This window comes from Sander vitreus, chromosome 20, assembly GCF_031162955.1.
Source record: "Sander vitreus isolate 19-12246 chromosome 20, sanVit1, whole genome shotgun sequence".
NCBI classification, from domain to species: Eukaryota; Metazoa; Chordata; class Actinopteri; order Perciformes; family Percidae; genus Sander; species Sander vitreus.
This window is the reverse complement of record NC_135874.1, coordinates 25,592,764-25,608,102: the sequence shown is the minus strand read 5'-3', so window position 1 is coordinate 25,608,102 and position 15,339 is coordinate 25,592,764. Positions and strand designations below refer to the sequence as shown.

The 15,339-nt window shown below is 39.5% G+C and overlaps 2 protein-coding genes across 2 annotated transcripts; one reads left to right on the top strand and one right to left on the bottom strand.

Moving 5' to 3' along the window:
- Positions 1–255: 255 nt before the first annotated feature.
- On the bottom strand, positions 256–9,168 carry rrh (retinal pigment epithelium-derived rhodopsin homolog). The gene is made up of 7 exons (XM_078278247.1): positions 9,057–9,168; positions 6,266–6,456; positions 4,500–4,599; positions 3,480–3,633; positions 3,105–3,273; positions 1,207–1,385; positions 256–361 (listed from the first exon to the last, which is right to left on the bottom strand). Exons 1-7 carry the CDS (start codon positions 9,166–9,168, stop codon positions 256–258), a joined length of 1,011 nt encoding a protein of 336 aa, XP_078134373.1.
- Positions 9,169–10,983: 1,815 nt separating this feature from the next.
- cox8a (cytochrome c oxidase subunit 8A) lies at positions 10,984–14,773 on the top strand. Its single transcript, XM_078277995.1, has 2 exons — positions 10,984–11,119; positions 14,417–14,773. Exons 1-2 carry the CDS (start codon positions 11,003–11,005, stop codon positions 14,510–14,512), a joined length of 213 nt encoding a protein of 70 aa, XP_078134121.1. The 5' UTR covers positions 10,984–11,002; the 3' UTR covers positions 14,513–14,773.
- Positions 14,774–15,339: the final 566 nt, after the last annotated feature.

Below are 15,339 nucleotides of genomic sequence, written 5' to 3'. Positions count from 1 at the left end.
GCTTTGGCCTTTTCTAACACAGGATATGCTTCTGTCAAGCAGATGAAGAATACATACAGATACACAGAAAGCGTTCCATTGTCAGTTTGTTATTGAAGTAACAAGAATGCAAACAATGCCTACAATGTCACAGCAGGTAGAATGTAAAAAGAAAAACACTGACAGTGATTCTTGTTATTTCATCATATTAATCTTCTACACATTGTTTTAATGCCAGGGTGTATTGATACAATGCGATACCGATGCAATTTCACCTCACTGGGTCAGGGGTTGTTGGGAGGTTGTCATGGGAACCTGAGTATTGATGGTGATTCTCTGCCTGGTTTGACATCGGATCATCCCAATGATGGCTCTTCTGAACCTGCAGGGAGAGATCATCCCACTATCACAGCAAAATACAGTACAGCTTTAAGGTGGCCGCATTTAGTACGCTTGAATCACACATGAATCACACTCGGATGGGCACTTAAAGCGGACCAAACAATCGTACCGAGACCTCAATGAAGAGGTGGTCTCAGTACGCTTACAATTGATTTTGTTTGTGGTGAGAATGTGATCCAACCTCGAACCGCCCTAACTATGTGTACTCTGCAAGTCCGAGCTAAATGTCTTCTCTAGTCAGGTGTGCTTTGCAATTTGTGTTGTGTCAGAGCAGCAAACTGTAGCAGCTTGCTAGTTTCTCTCACCGAAATAGACAGCAGTCCTTTGCATCTCCGTGGTCAAACCAGCCGCCGCCAAAGTTGGAGACAGACACCGGCAGAGCAGAGCGAAGTCTCGGTGAGCAGAGCAGATGTTGTTATGTCGCTCGCGAAACAATGTCTGATTATTTAAATGAAATAAGCTGGTTTGACCATTGAGATACAAGGACACTAGTCCAGAACACAGGACCTCGTTTCTGTATTTACTTTCTTGTTCCCGCCCCAGACACATCTGACCAATATGAGAAGTGAACATTCTTGCGTGGTTTGTAGTGATGCATTTGGTTTGCTTGAATTTTTGTATGTGCGACACGAAACCGAACCAAGGGGAAATCACTCCATGTTTACAAACACATCAACTGATTCGGACCAGAGCTAACGAACTATAGGTGTAAAAAAAACCCGCCCTTAAACATTAAAATAACACACATCCCCTTTCACATGCAACAACTACATTTGCACGCACATCGACTATTACCAAAGCAAAATGATGCGGAAAAAAACTCACTTTTTGTTGGCAGCAACATAAATGCAGGGGTTGTAAAAGGTGGAGGACTTGGCAAAGAGTGGAGCGATGATGGCCATGGGGGCAGGGATGGTCTTGGGGTCACCGAATGATGCCCAGAGACACACGATGGAGTACGGAGACCAGGCCACCAGGAACATGACAATCATTACTATGGACATCTGCCGGCCACAAACACAACAACACAGCATCCATATAATATGAGTGGAATATTGTATGTCCTTATTGTATGTAAGGACAGAGTTACATTAAGGAGATAGTAGTGATGGCCAAATGAAGCCTCATGAAACTTGGTGAACCATTTTATTTATTTTCTGAGCCCACTAGATGGCGCTCTAGGTTTAAAGAAAAAGGCTCAAGGAATGGCAGTTCAGTGTGCTTTCAACCCTTTGAACAGAGAGCGCCATCTAGTGGGCTCAGAAAATAAATAAAATGGTTCATAAAGGTCCATGAGGCTTCATTTGGCCGTCATTAGGAGATGGATGCATGAATTAATGAATGAAAAAATGAATAGTTTTATTTTGAACAACATACAAAAAATAAATAAACAAAAATAAAGTAAATAAAATACAAGACACAAAGTATTTCACTTTGAGAAAAAGCAAGAATAAGCAAAATAAATAAATACTCTTGTCTCAAAAAGTAGTGGGAAGAAGCAAAATGCCTTTCTGGTCCTACCATTTTTTAAATGAAGTAAAAACTTTAAAAAGTGTTTTCAATATATTGTTTTTCAATAAACAACCATACAAGCCTATAACCGAAAACCTCGTTAAAATTCAAATAACATTTGCAGATCACTTAATCAAGTTACTATTCCATAGTTTTCTTAATTAAATAATTTGTTCATGTGCCATCCTTAAGCTACTGTCCAACCATTTTATATATATATATATATATATATATATATATATATATATATATATATATATATTTTTTTTTTTTTTTTTTTTTTATTTATTTTTTCAGCGGTGGCGTGGGGCGGGGGGGGGCTTATCTGCTAATGTTAGCTGCCGACCGTTACCTTGAAACCATCCAGCAAATAGACGGTACCGTAGGGTAATTTAACGTCACCGCTCATTTTACACACAGTTTAACAACAAAATTAAACGCTGAGTGAACATTACTAGCTAGGTTTTTCATGTTAGTTTTGAGCGGTATGCACCCCCACTAACCTGGAAAACGGTTTTAAAACAGTAACGTTAACACAGCGTGTCGGAGGAATACAGCGTTCTCCTGCAATGGGAGTCAGAGGCAGAGGCGCCGTCACAGCAGCGTTAGCTAACGTTAGCATCTTGTCTCATCTGGGGTCTGATAAACAGTAAATTCATCAAAGTCAGTGTGCCCAACACTATTTTCCAATAAACTGTAGCTGTCAAATTCACGGTCGCAGCTTTCATCGCTTGAGTTCAGTAGAGCAGACGGCTCTACGACTTTATCACTTTTCATAAACAGCCGAAGGAGCGGTGGTGCATGGTGTACATAGCGGAAACCCTGTTGTGCGTCTGCCCTATTTCTGATACCGTGGCACTGGAAATTTTACCGTGGCACACTGCCACTATGCTAGCAACATAGAGGAAACGCTGTATATATATATATATATATTTAGAAGCTAATTGTGCTTGATATATATATATCAATATCAATATATATCAATAATTTGAACATCTCTACTCCTCTTCACTCTACCTTTCCAAAATTGCGTAATTGAGTAGTGCCTGCATACGGTTTTGGCATTTGCCAACTGCCTCTGTTTTAGTTTTCCAGGTCAAGAAGACCCACATTAAGGTTATTTTCAAATTAAGTTTTAAATACAGATGCTACATCAAAGTGTGCATGCTAACTCTACTGATTAGAAGAAGGAAGAATGGCTCTGTTTTCACCTTGGTGACATCCATCTGATCGGACCAGTCGATGTTGATGCTGTCCAGGCAGTTGCCGGCTTTGTATCTCTTCGCAGTGACGGACACGTTGTAGTAGCAGTAAAACATGGCGAACAGAGGCAACACAAAGTTCACAGCAATTACAGCCATAGTGTAAGAGACGAAGGAGCTGTGGAGGAAAAGCAGAGTCAGTCATAGTGTCTGCTCAAAGAATTATACTGAGGTTATGTTTTATCTCGGGTCTGGCTGACTATAAAAAGACTTTCAAATCCTAATCATTCGCATTCACTTACTATTACTGGTACATTTGTTGCAATTTTGTCGCATCCTAGGAGGCGGACTGTCTGCTGTTTGACTAGTCAATCGATAACTTACGCATCATTCTGTCTCCAGTTGATGGTGCATGTAGCTCCAGTGGGGTCGGGGGCATAACCAGACCAGCCCACTATAGGCATGCAGGACCAGAACACAGCGTTCAGCCATGCTGCCATAATAAGAAGGTTGTACGATTGCATCGTCATTTTCTGCCCTGCGAAGATAAATTACATACATTCACACTGACGGTCAGGAAAGTCATTAAACTGATGCTGGTTTCATTAAAATATTGTCATTGTGATTGTCATTACAACCAAAAAGGTTCCATTGGGAACATGGGGGTGTTTCGTAACTTTTGTAGCAATCTCTCCATTACAATTGATATAGACGTACAAGTAAAGTATTGCTTGGCCCGATGGTGGCACTATAAGAAAGGTCTGGGATCACCAATAACCCTGCAGATCGTAAATATCCCCAGGGTTATTGGGAAATAATACATCATTAATGAGGAAAATATGAATTACATTCTCTAAAATGTGATCTTAGCAGATATTAGGGCTGGGCATCGCCAATGATTTCCTGAATTGATTCGATTCTGATTCACAAGGTCCCGATTCAATTACATTTCCGATTTTACATCAATTAGGTTAGGGAAATTGTAGTTCCAATACCAATTTAGCTTAGATATAAAAATAGATTCTCAGAGAATTGATTTGAGGGAATTTATGAATCGATATCAGATCACTCAAACAACCGATTTTAATTGGATAAGTGATTATTTGAACCCAGCCCTAGCAGACATTATTCGATATATAAATTCCTTCCTGACGTTCTGAGGAATGCTTTTGCATCTCTTCGCTCAGGACGTGTAGCTTTCATTTTTCTTTTTTCTCTCTGCCGTTTTTCTGCCTACTGTGTCCTTGGCGCAAAGGCAACATTTATACTTTGCCACATGGATAATTGCAATTATGTATCTATATACAAAAAAAAGGATTTTGAAAAGTGAGGTTGGCATGTCCCCCCATCCCCAGCAGAGATGTTCACCCTTGTTTAGAAAGCAGAAGAGCAGTGAATAGATACCTATGTCTGGTCTGCAGATGGTGAGGTAGCGGTCGATGGCCACCACAGTCAACAAGCCGATGCTGGCCATGCCGAAAAAGATGTTGAGAGCTGCATAGATCTGGAGGCAAAAAAAAAAAAAAACATAACAATCCAATCACGATTGTTTTGTGGTTCGTATCCTGTGATCTACTGGCTTTACCTCTGTGAAATAATTCTGAAAGCTGTTTTCGAGCACTCGAGGAACAAAGCGACACGAAGGGTTCAGTTCAACAATTTTTTAAAGGTTTAATGAGACACACAAGGATATGCGTTTTTTAACTTACTAATCTTACTTAGTTTCAAAAAAGTAAGGCACTGTTATTCGTATGTATTCCACGTATGTATTTATTGCTGCATGCATCACATTGACTGCTCCTGTATAAGAGTGCTGTGGTTCATTAAACACAGAGCTTTCAAGTGGGGCAGCGGAGTTCGTGTCCCTGGGAAAACACAAGACTTTCACCCAGGAAACGCGTGTCGTGTCCTGGGAGTACTACTTATGGAGATGGTGTTTAAATCCAAACCACAATCTTTTTTTCAATCTCAACTAGTCGTTTTGGTTCCTAAACTTAACTGTCGTTGCCCTTGACAGTCACGTTTTGTCGGCTAAACTTAACGTCAACGGCCCCTTAAACAAGCGGGACCTCGCGCTACCCTGGCTCAAAGTAACATTTTCTCGTCTAAATTTAACTGTAAAGGCCGCAAAACTTAGAGGTTGTCATACGAATTGTTGTGCATAACTCTTCGTATAATATCATCAATGCATTCTCATGAACGGGTTCGTATGATATCGTACAAAAATGTATGCACACCAAAACGTATGATATCCTACAAAATCACGTGATGTCGGCTGGCTACGAGCTTCATGACGCCGGCTGGTCACGTGATGCCGGCTGGTCACGTGATGCCGGCTGGCTACGAGCTCCATGATGCTGAGCTGCAGTTGCTAGTTGTTTAAGCCGCTACAGAGCATCGTGACGCGGCTACAGACCTCCGTTGTATCAGCAGTAGTTGGTGGTTCAATTACCCAAAAATAGGTGACTTTGAGCTGGGTACAACGCAGCGTGAGCTGGCGGTCGTTTCGGCAGACATTACGGTTAAATTTAGTCCACAAAATATGACGAAAAGTTAAGATTAGGCACCAAAACGACCAGTTAAGATTAGGAAAAAGATCGTGGTTTGGATTAAAACACATTTCCTGGGTGTAAGGCTTTAGTTTTCCCCAGGAAGCGAACTCCGCTCTCTGGCTTGAAAGTCCTGTATGTTAAAGCCCACCCATCCACCCTGACCTCTTCCCTAAGCGGCCAGCCACGTTCTCATACAGCGGTTGTCAATGTAGTAAATACAGTTAAAAAAACGTGGAATGCTGACGAATTACAGTGCTTAACTTTTCGTAGCTTTTTGAACGAATGGTTCATGAGAACAGGCCGATATCAAACGAACCCATTCATGAAAATTTGTTGAACAATTACATTCACTCTGATGACGTTAGAGAAGATGGGTAAGAACAATTTGCATGAAAAGGAAGTCAGACATTTTATTAATTAGCTAAATATTGGCTGATCATTTTTTTTGTCAATGGACTAATCATTTCTATTTGTGTCAACTTAACAGAATTGGCAGAACATACACCGCCCCTAATATCAACATCAAATTTGGTTCTATTTACATGAGTTTTTAATGTAGAAGTAGGTTGTTCTATCGGCAAAATAATGTACATGTGAAGGCACTCACATTCCACCCACCTGACACCCAGTGTGGCCAAATTTCCAGCTGCCGTGGATGTCTGAGGCAGCTGACATGGGGTAGCCGATACCAGCCACTCCAATGTCGGTAAAAGCCAGGTTGATTATAATAAAGTTGGTGGCAGTGCGCAGCTCCTTATACTTCACAAACATTAGCAGCACCACAATGTTGCTTAATAAACTTATGACACCTGAGAAGAGAAAATAAGACATGGAGTAAAGCGAGGACATAACTTTGAGTTCAACATGGGGGGGGGGGGTTGAGATCTTCAACTATATAGGAAGGTCCCGGGACATGTATGCATGTATTTAAAAAAAGCTGCAAAAACATTGAAAAAAATTGATACAAGAAACTTCAAATGGCGGAAAAAGCGCCAAAGAATGAAGGCGACAAAAACATCCAAAAAAGTGTCCAAAAATACCTTGAAAAACTAGATAAAAACGGCCCAAAAATTGCCAAAAACAACTCGAAAAAGGTGACAAAAATGCCCAAAAATTGCAATCAAAAAATAATTGAAAAAAAACGCGACTAGCAGTCACGCGTCACTAGTGCCAACTCAACTTTTGATTGGCCAATGGTACATTCAAATCAAATCATTCATCAAGCATTTTCCAACATGGGCAAGGGGAGGGGGGCAAAATAATGATAACGTCATTTATGATACAATGATGATCAGAAAAGATTATTAAAACTTTTTTTTTTTAGCCAATTGCAAGTGGGTTTTTAAATGTATTTGCCCGATGTGGCGTTTTAGGCCACCTAAACGGCAGCCCATATTGTTAAACCCTGTTCTGATTAGCAAATATCTAGTCTATATCCGTTGACGACGGAAATTCCGCTGGATTTCACTCATTTAGGCCAGATATCCGTTGCTTGGGCTTCTTTTGTGTTAGCATTCTAAACTCTGGTAGATTTCTGAGGACTGTGGTTAACTGCTCCTCAGATCTCTGCAGGGTAAATCCAGACAGCTAGCTAGACTATCTGTCCAATCTGAGTTTTCTCTTGCACGACTAAAACAACTTTTGAACGTACACACGTTCCACCAAAACAAGTTCCTTCCCGAGGCTATTTTGCAGAGGCGCCGCTGCTCCGTACAGCGCTTAGCATGATGATTGTGATTGGTTTAAAGAAATGCCAATAACTAGAGCACGTTTTTCTCCCATCCCGGAATGCTGTGTGGACTAGCCAGACCCTCCTTCGCAGCGCTGTGGAGGAGGGTCTGGCAGTACGAGACCAGCATATATGTTACAACTAGTGATGCTCATCATCAAACAAGTATAATGAAATAAAAGTATAATAAAAATATGAAGAAGCCTATCTTGTTTTCAGTCTAATATTTTTGGTTTCCAAAGAGACTCATGATAGAAATGGTTTTGGATCTGCACTGACGTTTTTAGAGTTAACAGGTTCAACTTTTTTTATGCTGTTGATTTAAAATTCAGAAACAAAATCCTTTGAATGAATGGAATACAGTGCCAAGACCTGGATAAGTTGCATAACGCTATCAGAACAGTTTTTAAGAGGATAACAATGGACTAATTTTACGTTTACCACGAATGGCCTCGAAAGCCCAACTTCAGCAGGCTATTTATTTGATTGTCATGTTTTCTTTACCTCCCATTTTCATTGATCCATTCAATCACTAATTTCAAATATATTTCATAAAAATAAAAACAACTAACAGAAATAGATACTGCTACTCCGACTAACATTATCCACATTAAACTGCAATAAAACTAATTCTTCCGGAGATAGTTTTCCCATTACTCTTGAAAATCCGCAAACTTTTCATATCCTTGGGAAATGCAGCAGTGTTTTGATCAAATCCCTTAAAACCATCGCTTTATTCGTCGGTGTTATTCTTTACGATGGATGTTCTTAATTCAGCCAATAATACTTCAAATTTCCATATATCCTCCCAACGTACTATTGATGGTTTGAAACTTAATTGTGAGATGTGTTGAGTGTGCCATTGACTACTGAGAGTTCCACCACTGGACACGGTTATACAAAAGAACATCAAGCAGCTACAGTCATGTGAAAAAATTAGGCTTGCTAAAGTTGACTAAAAAGAGGAATAAAAAAAGCATCTTTTGGAAAGTGATTTAATGCCTTAATTAAAAAAAATGAGGAAAAATCCAATCTTTAAGGACACCAATTTTCTTTGTGAATGAATAATGTATCGTAAATAAATAAATGTTCTTCCTTAAAATACAGGGAGCATAAGTCAGTACACCCCTATGTTAAATTCCCATAGAGGCAGGCAGATTTTTATTTTTAAAGGCCAGTTATTTCATGGATCCAGGATACTATGCATCCTGATAAAGTTCCCATGGCCTTTGGAATTAAAATAGCCCCCCCACATCATCACATACCCTTCACCATACCATAGAGATTGGCATGGGGTACTTTCCATAAAATCATCTCTCAATGCAAATCAAACCAGCTATTAGGCTAACTGAAATAAAACCATGCCAATCTCTAGGTATGGTGAACGGTATGTGATGATTGCAAAGGCCAAGGGAACTTTATCAGGATGCATAGTATCCTGGATCCATGAAATAACCTTTAAAAATGGGCCTTTAAAAATGAACATGAAAAGAACATTGGTGTCCTTAAAGATTGGATTTTTCCTCATTTTTTTAATTAAGGCATTAAGATCAATTTCCTAAAGATGATTTTTTTATTCCTCTTTTTAGTCAACTTTAGCATGGGTGTCCTAATTTGTTCACATGACTGTAAATCACACTGCATCAACACAATATTCACATTATTCGTTGTATTTGTTACCTGCAGTTATAAGATATCCAGCCACTATGTTGTGCTCCAGTTGGGTAAAGGCACTTTTCCCCCCGTAAGGTGCAACATCACCTGAAATGTTGACTCCAGAGTCAATCCCCATTTTCTGACGTGTTAGAAAATGACAACCAAAAATGACCCTTAACTGACGTAAACAGTCTTCCCAAGAACAGTCTTGGAAGGAAAATGACTCAATGAGGCAATAAAAAAAAGAAGCAAAATCTGAACAAAAGAGATGTAGAGAGTCAGTACTGCAAAATGCTTCGTCTAACTAAAGCCTGTCGGGTATTGCTGTGGAGGGATGGGGTGAAGGGGATTATTGCATACCACTGCTCCCCTGTCCCCAGTTAGCAGGAGGTAACAGGGCTGCACAAGAGAGGATTACCACTCACGTGGATTTGCTTGCAGGTTGGGCTCTGGCCAATAAGCTTTGATTACAACACTGAAGTTGAGTTATTACCTGAGCCTTAAAGAGTGGTAAACACCCAAAGAAGTACATGTTTACTAGCTACTACTCAGTGGTGTAGTCTGTTGTAGTGGGTATACTGTACTGTATATATACTGGCCAGAATCTACCTTTTCTTTTCTTTTTTTTTTGGGGGGGGGGGTATATCATAGTGGTGGGAAGTTTTAAGCATCAACGACTTCATTTCCTGCATTCTCACACACTTTTATGCATCAATTTACAGTGGAAATACCTTTTATTTAGCCTATGTGAAGAAGAAAAACACAGATGATATTTCAAATTTCAAATATATTAAAATTATAATGGAAAGTATGTTGTTGCGTGTCATTGGGCATTTTTAGGTGGGTGTATAGAAATCCTGGAGCTTTCTTAGTGGGTATACTGCGTATACCTGCGTATCGCGTAGACTACACCAAGGCTACTACTACCACTGAACTACTATAACTTTTAGGTGGGTATATAGAAATCCTGGAGCTTTCTTAGTGGGTATACTGCGTATACCTGCGTATCACGTAGACTACACCAAGGCTACTACTACTACTGAACTACTATAACGTCTTACTTGTCACACATGGAATACGAAATGACATTTAGTCCCCAGTTGAGCCCATAATTTGAAAGTGCGCCGCCCAGTGAATCAAACCAGTAGAGAGACACATATCAAAGCAGATTGATGAAGCCTTGGCCAACACTTGGTGTTGGTGATCTGCTCTAATATTCTCAATTTCACACTGAGCAGAAGATTTGATTTGCTTACAGCTTTAATAAATACTGTCCCATTCATAATTTATCACTTTTGATTGGCCTTCTAAGATCATTTAGCCTGGCTCGTAAACATTACACTATGTGTTGTAGCTGCTTGAAGTGGAGCCAAGTTATACTTAGATAGCCTAGTATGTTATATTTGGTAAGTTAGCCCAATAGTTCCCAACCTAGGGACCCCTTCAAAGGGTCACATGATAAATCTGAGGGGTCATGAGATGAAAGAAGAAAGAAGTAACAATATTCTCTAATATTTACTTTTTTAAGGGGGTAAAGTTCTCATAGATATCTGTCTTATGTTTTTCATATACAATATATTTGTCAAATAAATGTAGTGCAGTAAAAAATGGCTACCTCTAAATGTAGTGGTAAGTATAAAGTACGATAACATAGAGTTGAAACTCTAAAGTAAAGTACAAGTACCTCAACTTTTTATTTAACCCTCCTGTTATGCGTTGTGAGGAGAAGCTTACCCCCTTGCTAATAGACTTCACTGGTCTCCATCCAGAGCAACGGGATCTGTTGGTCCAGTTTATATACTGTCTATGCAAAATCCTCATACCTCCATCCATGTACATCAACATCCGGGACAGTAGGAGGCACTATACGACCCACTAGTAATCTCCTGTTAGGCGGAGAAGAAGAGAAAGGACCTTTGCATAATCCACTTCTTCTTCACACTATCTCATCTTCACCGTAGCAGATAAACATGTCGGGGCTCCTGAGGACCATCGCCAGCCGTGCTGCTCCTGTGCTGCGGGGACACACAGTCACTCAGAGGGCAAATCTCTACGCTGGCCCGGCCAAGGAAAAGATCGGCACAGTTGTAAGTCTGTTGTTACCGCTAAACCACTTTGGGCTCATGCTAACTGCATGGCTAGTTAGCGGCCGTTAGCTTAGCTGTCCTTGGCTGGCGAGGTCAAAATGAATGTCTGTAAAGTCGGGGGGGGGGGGCACTGTGTTTATGCGTGTGTTTTGTTTTTAAAGCCAATGTGTCTAATTAACCCACGTTAAGTAACGGAATTCAAGTCGGTAAAGTGTTTTAAGTCACCTCAACGCTCATTATTTTCTTATTAACAGTTCCCCTTGCTTCACCCAAGCTAAAGGTAAGCTAACGCCAACCTTAGCCATGATATCGCTTGCGCTCTTTATTGTGACGTTATGAACGTAACGCCAAAATGTGTGAGTGTAATGACATTTCCAGGGACAGTGGCAGACTAACGTTAGGTTGAAACTAGTAACGTTGAATGGTCAATGTGCTTAATTGTGGCCAAATTGTTACAGAGCTAGTCAGTAGTACCTATAATGATAATGTGAATTCCTCTAGTGGCCCCAGTAATATTTGTTTATTGTACAGTACTGAAGTAGCTCATGACATGATTAAGACACGTTAATGTCAAGAATTCAACAATGCCATAATGCTATTCATCAAGTTGTTGATTCCTTATCTTAAGTGTTGTGTTATAAATAAGGACGTCTCAATCAGCTTTTTTGGCCACCGATCCGATTTTTAAAATATTTAATATCTGCCGATACCGAGTCCCGATCCATACTTGTATTTGCCTGGTTCTTTGAGCTGCACACTGTTTATATTTACAAAAATAACTAAGCAAACAAAGTAACTAAAATATGTCTTTAGCTTAGTACATTTAACTTAGTGCTGCTAGCATTTTTGTAAAAGCTTTGCATATAAAATCAACTTCTTCTCAGGAATGGTGTAGAATTGATTTAATACCGTAAGTAATAACTAGGCCTGTCACGATAACACATTTTGCTGGACGATACATTTTGTCCCAGACATGATTGCGATAAACGATAATATTGTCGTTCTGAGACCGTTTTCATCTAATATAATGATAATGGCATAATAATGCAGGTACACCTTTTCAAAGATCAATAAACTTTTTATTTCTAAAGAATATTTAACACTGGAACTGGAAGACATTTTAAATATCCACAATAAATGAAGTGATGAAAATGAACAACCAAAAACTATAAATAAAATGGACTCTCAGTCTCTGTTGACAAAAAAATTAGAATTTTGAATTGAAATTTATTTGAATAAAAACCAAACGCAAATAAAATGGAAAGGCCGCGATAATTTCCATTTAAAAATGATCGAGCTCATTTTAATTTATCAGGCGATTAACTGATTTATTGCATATTGCGACAGGCCTAGTAATAACGTAAATGATTGGATGAAGGTGATCGGGGTGACTGCTGATCCCTGTTCACTTAAAAAAAAAAAAAAAAAAGCCAATATCAGCTCTGATCTGATACTTCCCGATCGGGACATCCCGAGTAATAAACGAGTGACAATTATTAACCACAGCCTCAAATGTTGGTCTTGAGGAGCTGCAGCATTTATTCATGGACAAACTGAAACTAACACTTTACATTTACTACCACCTGACAACTTTACTGTTTATATACTGTAAGTCATTTTTGAAACCCCCTAGCATACCAGCATACTGCGTGTGTGTGAGACAGAGCTGCGTGTTTTGAGATGGTGTATGTGCTTGTTTGTCGGACGACGCGCATGTTGTTTGTGTGACGGAGGCGGGCGCGCCCAGCATCATGCAAACGAACTGAACCTAAAATACTTCTAATACGTCCCTGAAACAAACACAGCACTCAGGAGACTAGTAAAAGGTTGTGTATATATGTTTCACAAGACTGCATTGCTTTGTGGTACACGGGAGTAAAATGCATAGACGGTAAAAGAAATGGACCAACAGATCCCGTTGCTCTGGACGGAGACCAGTGAAGGCCATTAGAAGCACTTTTCCGGTGAGCGCTGAGCGTTACTGCGCAGCCTCCAACTGAGAGAGACGACGTAAATGTGACGTGAGCAACCTGTCTGAAAGTTGGAAGTCTTCTGGTAGCTGTGCCAAGAGAAATCTCAATCATTCCCAATCTTACAGAGACGGAGAGCGTAGGTATATGTAAGGAGATAACATAGACACAGGCTAATTATTGATCACTAAAATGCTAGTTAACATTAGTAATTAAACTTAAACAGCTAATGTAAGTCTGCAAGCTTCTCCTGTACTATACGGTAATTCCTCTACTATGAGACAGTAAGTCCCGTGGTTATGACACAATCGTTACCCTATTTTTACAAAAACGTCTGCTACGGAGCCATAAAATGAGATACAGGGTAATGGAGCCTTTTATACATTGTCGTGTTTCTTTAGAAATAAACAATGGACAAATAGTCTTTAAACGCTTCAGATGTAAAGTTATTCGCTGTCAAAGTGACGTCAAAATGAATGGCAGTCAATGGAATGCTAACAGGTGATGGCTTGATAGCATCAAAATGGCGCCATAGGAGCAACGGGTTGTGGAGAGAGGCTTACCCCCTTGGTAAAATGTAGGCTACATCGTATTAGCAGTGCATTGTGGGTATTTTATAGTGGACTATATAGTGAATGACAGTTACCGTGGTGACTTCAAACGCCGCTACGAAATGGCGAACACACTACATGGTGCACTATTTCCGCGATAGGGAACGGTTTCAAACGCAACTTATGTTAAAGGATTTTGGGTGGGTGGCCCAAATACACTGCCTTGGGGCAGTTGTCACCAAAGTGCTTCACAAAGACAGAAACCTATATATGTGTGTGTGTGTGTATAAGCATAAGACATATACACACATAATAAGTGTATAATAAGTGTATTTGATATAGCACCTTTTACAGTCACAAAGTGCTTCACATGAAAAAATTGTTAAAACTTGGCCCAAATGAAGAGATACATAGATGTTGTGGAAATTAAACAAGATTTAAATAGAAACATTTTGAAACACAAATTAAAACCCAGGAAATCAGATTTAAAGAAAAGCAAGAACCTAAACACAATTAAAAGTCAGAGAATAAAGGTGGGTCTTCAGGTGCATTTTAAAAGCTTCCACAGGCTCATGGAGCCGCTTCGCTAATGTTGCCCGCGAAAAATCAATATAAGAAAAATGACATGAGGATTGCTTTCAAAATTGGGTCATCCGGTTAAACACAGCCTTTGACACACTTTACAAGGCGAGAGGAATTGATCTTGTTTCATGTATCAGTGAAGATGCTGATTGGCTGGCTGTCAGCTGACTGAATCTCTGCTCCGTCTGTTCCAGGAAACGATCATTGGACTGAGCATGTTCTCCCTGGCCATTCTGGGACCATCTGGATGGATCCTGGCCCACTTGGAGGACTACAAGAAGAAAGAATAATGTGGACATTTTAACAGTGTCATACCTCTTGCACCCATGTCTCCTGTCTTCGTTGACAACCTGGGACCATCATCATTATGTTCTGCTGTAGAGAATAATATGGAACAAGTTTTACATTCAGTCTTCTACCTCTCCGAGAGTTTCACTCCACATCCCAGATAGAAACAACTGTTTCCAAACATAGACTCTTAATACATTGAAATTTGCATTGTAGTTCTTCTCTCTTAAACAGTATGTTACAAGATTAAATTTTAAACCCAACTATGTTGCTTGTGTATTTTTTTTTTTATGTGTATATCCTTGGCCAAAGGCTATTCTTTTAGACCATTCCTGATTTATTATTTGGGTATTATTAGGTGAGTTGTAACTCCAATTTTAAGATGGAATTGATGTCCCCATGTTTCAAAGTGTTAACCAGGAAATATTCTGCTGATAGAAAGGAGGGGAAAAAGCAAATAATGGGCAAAGGTTCATTGATAATGCTGCAGGAGAACTACAGCATGTAGATAAAAGGACACTGGTCAACAGTGGTTAAAAGAAATCTACATTGTGTCATTGCTACTTTCATCTAAGTCGATTGAAGTAACAAGGACAATGTAGATGATCCATTACAAGTAAGAGTTGTCACTTCAAATTCACTGCAGAAGACAAAATGTACTCAAAAGTAAAAGTACTTTGCAGAATATCCTCTTTCCTTTCCTCTTTCGTTATATTGCTGGATGTTTTCAACTAGTAACGAAAAAAGTAAGTTCCATATTTATTTCTTGACTATTGCATTGTTGTGATGTACTTTATTTGTGAGGTATATCATTTGTTATTGACTAAAA